Genomic DNA, 9,870 nt, shown 5'->3' with positions numbered 1-9,870 from the left:
GTTTCAAATAGATTGCCTTCAAAAGCAACAATTACTTTAATGACTTAAATCTCAAACATACACATTATTCTCAATAATGGTGTAACTGAAAGACTCACTTTACTATACAACCAAGCCATCCATTTCTGCATTATGAAGAGTTTAACTACTGAATTTTAATTATATAGTTAAATATATTTGTTAGAAAAAAATAAATATACAAAAAACCTGAAAAATTTGAAATTATTTCTCAACTGCAAAATCACAGCAATCCAGTTAAGATCTGGAAAATGGTTTACTTAATTTCACAGGAGGATTTCTGTACAAATTTAGTTACAAATGATCTAAAAAGCCCAAATGCATCACTTTCCATTGTTCTTCAATACAATTAAATGATAGCTAACATTTATCCCTATCAGAAACAAGTAAAGAAATAATTATGTAATGTATTTTGCCAAGGTTCAATTAAAGACTTTATTTTTCTACATCAGGGTCATGCTGATACATATTTTCCCATCCTCACTTTTTAAAAATGTAGTATCTGAAAATTTTGGTTACATTTTTGTACCATACCAGTCCTCAGAAAATACTACATTCTTTAAACTTTTTAAAAAATGGACAATAATTTTTAAACAATAGAAATGGTATTTATGTTGGTTTTTAAGGTATAAAATAACTAACTGTACCATAAACAAATAAATAACTGCTTTCCTTTTCCATAGCAGTACATATAGCAATACATTCTCCTAAGTCATATAGTTATCATTTACAATAGACAACTTAATTTTACTAATGATGCAAAAAATAATAGAATACAAGGCACAATCATTAAATGGAATTTTTCTTTAGGGTGTATATTGACATACCAGCGTGATAAGGATACCATAAAAAGTGCAGAAAAAACACAATGTGCAATGAGACCACTGTATAAAACATGATTGCATAAAAAGTGATTTGGCCTATTTTAACCTTTAATAATTGAAAATAACCAATCTTCCCCTTAAAATTAAACTATAAAGTATGACATTTTAAAATTATTTTTATTCTACCACTATCTAAAAAATCCTGAAAAAAGAATTTATACCTGGGTAATAGTATATAAGTATGTGTTTGTATATATATTTAATTATACCCATTTATCAATATATACACATACACACACAGACACATTTCTTTGTAAGTCATTTTAGCCTATTAGATATGTCTAAAGTGTAGAAACGACATTAATCCAGATCAACAAGTAAACATCAAATCCCATACCTTTTTCCTGTATTTTCCTTGAATCCTTTAACCACTTAAACATTTTCTCTAAAACATCTCTGTCAAAGGACCCACCAGTGCATTATTTTCTACTATTAAGTACCAAAAAAAGATACATCTCAGCATAACTCTTAATAACGTGCTCTTTAGAATAATATATAGCCTTTCCAATATTGAAAAGTGTATGCTGTCCTGACAGTCAAAAACAGGCTTTCCACTGCACTGATTCTCAGTCTTTGGCACAATAAACAGAGATTGAGTGATTGATATAAGAATCAAGGTCTGAAAAATTAGACAGTCAAATGTTTTCCAATGTGGATATGTTTCCTTTTCCTAAGTACATTTTCTCTTAAGTTTGGCAGAAATGGAATACAGCAAAAGCCTTGTCTAGATTCTTTGTAGATGAACATTCTATAATTAAAATTAAACTTTTTAGGGTATCAAATGGTGGGAATTTTATATTTATCTTTAGAGGAAACACACTTCTTAATTTACTGCTACTCTGGTAACATCTGTCTTCCTAGGGGCACAACTTCTGTATCCATAGAAATGTACCTGGCTTGGTCAAAAATAATTCATTTTAACATGAAATGCTCTATATCACTAGGAATATTATGCTCCTCAAGAATGTAGCAGAACTGTCTTTTCCAGAAATAAACTGGGAATTCATTATAGGTCCTCAATTTCTTTTGTTTCAAACAGTGAATGAAATGAATGTTGAAATGCATAACCTATCTAAGGGCAATAAATAGCAAACATTTAAAATATATATGTATATATTTATATATATATATTCATTTAAAGAAGTGAAGTGTCTTGTAAGTTTGTTTGTTTTTTTGCAAATCAAATCATAACATTCCCTAATCCACCATAGCAGCAAGGAAGCAGAAGCCTTAGTTCTACATATTCCTTAACTGTACCTGCTTTATGATTTTGAAGGAACATATTTTGGTACAAGTTACCAACCAATTAAATTAGCTTTTGCTTTTTCAGTCAACTTTCGGACTCGTCCTCTACTAGAAGTTCCGAAAGTCAAAGAGGTGTCTTCGAACAACAGCTGCCTTTGTTCCTCTTCAGAATCCTCCTCATTATAGAAAGCTGTCCTTCGACCTTGGTTTCTAGTTCTCATGTGGGGCTCAGAGCCTTTAAGTTCCTCAAACTCTTCTTCCTCATCCATAGGATCATCTGTCTTTCTTCGGTTACTTCTCCTTAGCATTTTAACACTTGTAGGAACTATGAGATCTGAATCTAGTTTTTGTGTCTTCATCTTCCTTTTCGGTTTTCTGCCTCCACGACTTTTCTTCTGTAACAAATCCTCCTTTACAGTATTAGTTTCAGAAAGAAAACTGCATGTTGAAGAAGGAACTACTTCATCTCTGATTGAATGCACATTATTTTGCTCTGAATTTTCTGGCTTTGCATACTGTAGCTTTTTGGGCTTTCTACCTCTTTTCTTGTGTGTAACTTCACCACTGTTGGTATTAACTTCTACCTTAGGCTTCCTTCCAGGTCCTCTCTTCACAAGTTTGGATGGTTGCCCTCCATGGCCATTTACTTGAATGCTTCCTGGTATGAGAGCATTGTTCTTACAATCTGCTAAAAATAGGAACAAGAGCACACTTAATATATGGAATTGCTTTTTATATTTGACCCTCAAACTAGTCATTAAGGACGTTGCTATACTTATGTAACAACATAATTCTAATTTTTGTTTTTACTAAAATGAGAAGAACTACCACCAAAGACTGAGAGTTTAATGATCTTATTTTCTACTTGAAACTCACAGAGGAGGAAAGATCCTCAATGAAATCATTAATGACCTCACATGAAGGAAAGGAAACTCAGAACAAATAAATAACCTGTTAATACTATAAATTATGATCGAGCTGGGGATCAGTCAAGACTTCTTATTCCACTATTACCTTTACTACATGCTCTAATATAAAAGCATTGTTTCCATTACACAAAATGACCCTGTATACTTGTATGGAGCTTAGCAACCACAAAGAACTTTAATTGTTTACCTCATTAAAAAGTCTCCTGTACTCCTACCTTTAAGCAGCTCAATTATGGAAAATGAGCTTGGTATAAAATCCATGACATTTTAACTTGGTAATCTGAATACATAAGCATATCATCCCCTTCTACTTACCTCTAATCACTTTTTCCTACTACGGATGGAATAAAAAGGGACTATCAAGACTGGAATGATTCTCACTCTTATTTGATCCCTTTTTGGATGTGATCATCATACCCTTTTCTAGTATCACAGAAAAGTTTACAGTCTAAATATTTCCTTATGTCCCTCAGAAGTAAAAGGGACCTCCTCTCGTAGTAATCCTACCACACAAGAAGTTTCAGAGTACATCTACTGGAATAATTTACATCAATTATTCTCCAGAAAAATTACCATGCCTTTGATATTCTTCATCTGTCCTAACTATAAGAGTAGAAATAAGTTACTCTTGGTCATGAACTATGTTCTCAGAATTGTTTAAAAAGGATGAAATAAACAACAGCAGTTTTCTTCACAGGCTCTTTGAAATAGTCCTATATCCTTATGTAATTGAATGGCAAACAACTGACTTAGTATGATAAGCAGTACTAACTCCATGTACCAATCAAATCTATTATGTATGCCACCATTATAATTGTAACAAATTCCATGATAAAGGTTATTTTGCTTTGTAAAAAAAAATATCAGAAAATTAGTCTAGAGATCAAATTCTAAATCTACAGGATCTAGAGATCATGATGAACTGCCCTTCTGTGTAAAAAAAAAAAAAATGCTATTACCCCATCAGATGAAGGAAAAAGGTGATAAACATATATTACCATTAACTTCTTCCTTCAAAGTTCTGAGATTTTTTTGTTTGGTTGTGATGGGTGATCTGCAATGCAATATTCTAGAGGAAATCCATAAAGAGATGAAAACTGCTTTTAAAGAGAATGCTTCTTCATAATGTTCATAATAGAATTTTTTTGGTCATAGGTTTGAATTATACTTCGTTAAGTATCACAGAAAAAAATCAAGGTCACAAGAGGTCAGAGCCAGAGGCAGAAGGAAAAGGCAAAACCCTCATTTCCTGACCCCCAGAGTACAAATAATTTTCTTTAGTGGTTTTTCTGGCATAATGAAGGAAAGGGGAACAGGGAGAAATGTGTGTGTGTGTGTGAGTAAAGTAATTAAGTATTTTTTCTAACACACAACTACACTTAACCTAAGGATTCTATACATCTTGTTTTACATTAAGACTACTGACAAGGAATCTAAAGATCCAGTCCATGTAATTCTATAGTGTGACTTCAAGGACTCCATGAACTTCTTGAAATGGTCCAAATTTTGTGTGAATACACCTATACGCATTTCCTGGAGGAAAGAACTACAGGATTCAGCAACATTACAAAGCAATACATAAACTAAAAAGGTTAAGAACTAATGCAGCTCTCTTTATGTGGATCTGTGTTCAGTAAGGTAGTTACTAACCATGTGGCTACTGAGCACTTGAAACACAGCCATGCAACTAAGGAACTGAATTTTTAATTAAATTTAAATGTGAATACTGAGCCATTGTACATTTTGAAATACTGATTTCATGTTGAAATATTTTGCATATAATGGAGTAAATAAATTATTAAAAGTGGTAATTTCATCTGTTATTATTGCATGTAGTAGCTACTAGAAAACTTAAACCATGTATATGTCATGGTTTATATTATATTTCCACTGGACAGCACTGCCTCTTGATTCTGTTAATTCAGGTGTCAATATTTATGTAGTAAGTCATACTAGCTTATTGTATTGCTATACTGTACTGGTAACTCTTGTATATTTGTGATACTCAAAACTTATAGATCAAATTGGTTATTGGATCTCCCTATCATAATGCTAGAACCAATTCACTATATACATTTGATTTTTGTAGGGTTCAAAGTGACAGAAGCAAGGCCAATATACTATATAAAACTTTTAGTTCAGTTCAGAAAGGAAGCAAATATAAAAATATAAAACACTCATATATACAAAGTCATTTGCTTCTTTATTCAGTACATGTGTTGCCCAAGTGAGCAATTTGCTTCTTTATTCAAACACTTATTGTCCATTATATACTAAGTATAGATGATTAGAAAAAGTAATTAAACAGTTGTTCAGATTCTACTGGATACAGACACATGTAAAGAATACTCTACCACAAAAAGCAATGAACAGGGTGTTCTGGGAACATAAAAGATGAAGTGCTTGATTCGGTCTAAAGAACCCAAGAAGCAGCTTCCTACAGTAGATGCTATTTCAAAGTGAGACTTGAGAGGTTCATGAAACCATTAAATTGGGAGGAAAAAAAAAGACATTCCAAATAAGGAAGAAAAGGGCAATGAAAATTCAGGGACTTCCAAGTTGTAGGATAGCTGGCACATAAAAAGGAAGAAAGTAAAGAAAGCTGGAATGTTAGGCAACAGCCAAGTAATGAAGAGTCTTTATGTAATAGGCAAAAACATTAAAACTGATTCCACATGTGATTTGAAAGCAGGTAAGGATTTGAAGTGTGTGTGTGGGCATGCACACAACATGTGCTGGAGATAAATGATCAGAAAGATCAATTTTGCACAATGTGGAAGATGGACTGGGTAAGGAAGAGCCAAGAACCAAAACAGTGAGACACGTAAGGAAACTAGGACAACAGTCCAGGTGAGAAATTATGTAGGCCTGAGTTAAGAACACAGAAGTGAGAGGAGGAATGGATTTTAGAGATATTAAGGAAGCAGAAATAACAAGAACTAATGACTATGAAATAGATCTGGAAGAGAAGTCCTGGTGATTCCCTCATTTTAAGTTTATGCAGGGGTTAGATCCCAACGCCATTCATCAAAAAGAATGTATCACAGTAGAAAAATTAAATTTTGAGAGGCTGCTGAGGAGAATGTTCACGAGGAAATTGTTTCAGCGTACTTCGGAAGTCATGATACAAAATGCTTATTTTTGAGCTGCTTAACTGCCAACAAGCCATAATTCTTTTAACATGTCACAGGATGTATTTTATCAGTTACTTTCTCCATTTTTCAAACAAAGTCTTTATAATGAAAATCTGCAGATGCAAGAATCTGGAAGCTTAACTCTAAAGGGTTAAAAGTTGTATGACAGAATAGAGGTTGGGCTGTTGTCTACCCTGATGAGTTACTATTTAGTGAAGGGCAGTGTGCTGAATTTTGTGATGTTAAGAACTTAATTTTTCTAGAAAAGTAAAGACTGCTACACTGGGTTAATTAAATCCAATTTAATTTAAACTTCTTGAATACACTTTTTTTTTTTTAAGATTTCATTTATTTGAGAGAGAGAGACTGAGAGAGAGAGATCACAAGCAGGGGGGGAGGGGTAGAGGGAGAAGCAGAGAGCCCAATCCGAGCCAAAGGCAAAGACTGAGCCAAAGGCAAAGATTGAGACACCCAGGCGCCCCTGAATACACTTTTTAAGGTGTTGTAATAATGAAGTCAGAACTATTTAATTTACATCACTAAAAGCCTTTGATTCTAGAATTTGTTTTTATTTCCATACAGCAAGTTTTTCATGGCTTTTAATTTAAAGTTTAATGACAATACAGTTTGCTTTGGGCACAAAGCTGCAAATCAAAGATGTCTCACTGAATGTATAAACTAGTACAGAACGTGTGACTTTTAAATGGGCAATCTAATAAAAAGTGGATATAAATGCTACCCCTGACAAAAAGCATCATTTTTAAGAAATACCTACTATGTATCTTGGAAGATACAAACAACACCTTACCTTGCTCGATGATAGGTGATGACTTTGTAAGAGTGGATGTTTTTGAGAGGACAGATGATTTCACTTTACGTTTGACTGGCTTTTCCTTTTCCATGTTTTCTTTCGCAGAATTATTCCTAGTGCCATGACTGATACTGGACTGACCAGGGCTTGAAAGAGTATTCAAGGTTTTGGAATGTTTCACAGCATTCTCTAGAACTAAAACACAAACACACACACACACACACACACACACACATGATTAAAAGCTAAGAGTTATTTAACCTAAAAACAAGCAAGGAGGTTGGGATTACTTCTAACCTGAATTGCTTGAATTAGCCAAAAGGATAAAACCTAGGAGTTGCTTAATGCTTCCTTAGGAAATTTACTTTCAAACAGGAAAAAGGAATACACAGATAAACTCTTAACAGTTCAGACCTTTTTGATGCTGTCCAGTCACTTCAAGATTATGCCTTGGCAAATTGTTACCAAGTCTGGGTACCAGGATTTAAATTCAGGCAGTCTGGATCAGAGTTGCCATTTGTAACCATTACTGTACACTGACATTCCTAAACCTCAATTTTTTATTAAAAACAAAAACAAACAATAAAGAGAGCAAAACTAACACTGTCTGCTGGAATTTACTAAAACCCAGTATATCTCATTTGGCAAAATAAAAGCTTAAATTTAAAAATTACATATACTTCAATTTAGAAACTGTAACTGATTCTTACTTGTCTTCCCTGGCATTGCAGATGTATTAGCTTTTGAAATTAAAGTCTTTGCTGCTGAAGAAGTAGATGGTTGCTCAGTGGTAACTGGATCTATAACCACTCGATTGCTTCTGGTTCGAACTACAGAACTGGATTCTGTTTTACCATTTATCTGACTGGCATTATGCCGTGGTGGTATTGTTCGTGTAGGTGTAGAGAATGGAGAGGTAGAGATATCAGACTTTAGCTGGGGTTTTAATGTCCTTTTTTTCCTTTCAGGGCTGTAAATAAAATAATATCATTAGTCATTCTTATAGCTTTATGTAGATGAATAAAATAGTTTTATACTGTTGGATTCAATATTTGTACTATTATGAAATATGTTAAAATATGAGATTTGTAGTGGATTTCATATGGTTGTGAGCCTTTGAAAGTGAATATTTAGTGAAGGACTGCCATAAATGCTACAGTTATATGACAGAAAGCATGATGCCATCACTATCCTAAAAATGCTGTTTTACTGTATAGATTTAGCAGTTTGAATTTAAGCACTTACACTAGTATAGCTTTAGTTAAAAGATTAAAAATCCTCCACATCTTAGGAACTTGCATGTCAAATATATCATTCTGCAATATAGGGAATAGTAAAGGAAGTATTAAAAAACACCGAGTTCTATCATTTAGATGACAAAGTTATAGATCAGTTGATGCTTTTTAAAATAAATCAAATACCTTGATGCAGCACTACTGGAAACAGAGCTGCTTCTGTTTCTTTTCTTCCTCCTTTTGGTTATTGTATTTCTTTTATGAAAGCGAAGAGCAGATTTATAATCTGATAAAACTGAACTAATATGTTCTTCAAAGAAAGCAGACAGGCGCAAACTCATGCTGTAAATCTGTGATAAGAAAAAAAGTGTTTAAACATTCCTCAAAGGAAAATGCCTGTTCAGTAAATATCAATATATAACTTGAGTATTTTTCTAGCAAAGAGTTTTAACAGTTTAAACATTACCTTTTTCCAATCTCTTTGGATGAAGAACAAAACTAAAGCACTTTTACAGTTAAACTACTTTTTTATATTTAGATTAGAAATATTCCAAGTTTTCAGATTCTTTTATTTTTAAGTAATCTCTACACCCAACAAAGAGCTCAAACTTACAACCCCGAGATCAAGAGTTGCATGCTCTACCAACTAAACCAACCAGGCACCCCTCAAGATTTCAGATTCTTAAAGAAAAGCCCTAATATCAATTCAGATGGCTCATGTAGACAAAATTCCTGTGAACTCTATCACAATGAAACTATCCCTAAGGTTCTGAACCTGTTTTCCATTGCTACTTAGGATTAGCATCTATTCTTTTTCATTTCGTTTCCATATATCACCCCTTTGTGATGTCTTGTCTGCCCAAAGAGAGATAAATGATATTTATAACTTTACTCATTTTTATAATTCCTTCACAAAAATGCCTTTCCATTAATGCAAAAAACAGTTGGAAAATTAAGCCTTCATAACCCTAATATATACCAGGACAATATGTGTGTGATATGTGTTCAAGAAAACCATTCCTAAAATATTAGTGACATCACTGTTATTTTATAGAAGGAAAGAAATAGAAAGATGTGAATTCTTTTTTCCACTAGGATACCATTAAGAACATAACAGAAAGTCAGTTTTGCTCTAAATTTTAATTAAAGCAACATTTACTTAACCTACTTTTCTACTGATTTCATTTGATTTAAACATAAATAAAAACAATTTAATTATATACCCTTGATCTTTTGCTTGGTGTATAGGCTTTTGAATTGCTAAAAATAAGTCTGACATCTTTACATAATTCCATTGGTGACTCATAATTCCCAGCCTCTAAAGTTTCTCTAACAGTAGCAAAATCCATTGGAGTGTCAATGATGTCTCTGTAGTCCTAAGAGAAGAAAAAAAGGTGGTATTATTAACATCACTACCACAAAGTATTACTACTCAGCACAGGGATTCACATACAATTTCTGTGATGAGTACAAGTCCTAGAACTTTTAATAATCCCTTATTTTCCTCATCAAGGCTCCTTTAATTTTTTTTTCATGCCCTCTCCCTATTTTATCATTAATGGTGCTATTTTCTTACATTATATATTTGTCTATCTGGCATCCATTCATCATAGG

At 33.0% G+C, this 9,870-nt stretch overlaps 1 protein-coding gene across 3 annotated transcripts in view; it reads right to left on the bottom strand.

The window, feature by feature from the left end:
• Window positions 1-416: 416 nt before the first annotated feature.
• Window positions 417-9,870, bottom strand: part of PHIP (PHIP subunit of CUL4-Ring ligase complex) — a 132,105-nt gene continuing 122,651 nt past the window's right edge. For 2 of the 3 annotated variants that reach the window (XM_028108004.2, XM_028108003.2), the window contains exons 36-40: window positions 9,480-9,632; window positions 8,443-8,606; window positions 7,732-7,991; window positions 7,019-7,216; window positions 417-2,835 (exon numbers count right to left, since the gene is read on the bottom strand). In XM_028108004.2, the coding sequence (XP_027963805.2) occupies window positions 2,198-2,835; window positions 7,019-7,216; window positions 7,732-7,991; window positions 8,443-8,606; window positions 9,480-9,632 (1,413 nt within the window). In that variant the 3' untranslated portion in view covers window positions 417-2,197. The remainder of the gene's footprint in view (window positions 2,836-7,018; window positions 7,217-7,731; window positions 7,992-8,442; window positions 8,607-9,479; window positions 9,633-9,870) is intronic. The other variant, XM_028108002.2, reaches the window with a different exon arrangement.

Source organism: Eumetopias jubatus, unplaced genomic scaffold, assembly GCF_037043125.1.
Source record: "Eumetopias jubatus isolate StellerSeaLion01/CBP00866 unplaced genomic scaffold, mEumJub1_p1.0 scaffold_6, whole genome shotgun sequence".
NCBI lineage: Eukaryota > Metazoa > Chordata > Mammalia > Carnivora > Otariidae > Eumetopias > Eumetopias jubatus.
Note: the sequence above shows the minus strand (reverse complement) of the source record. Positions and strands in the feature narration are given on the sequence as shown.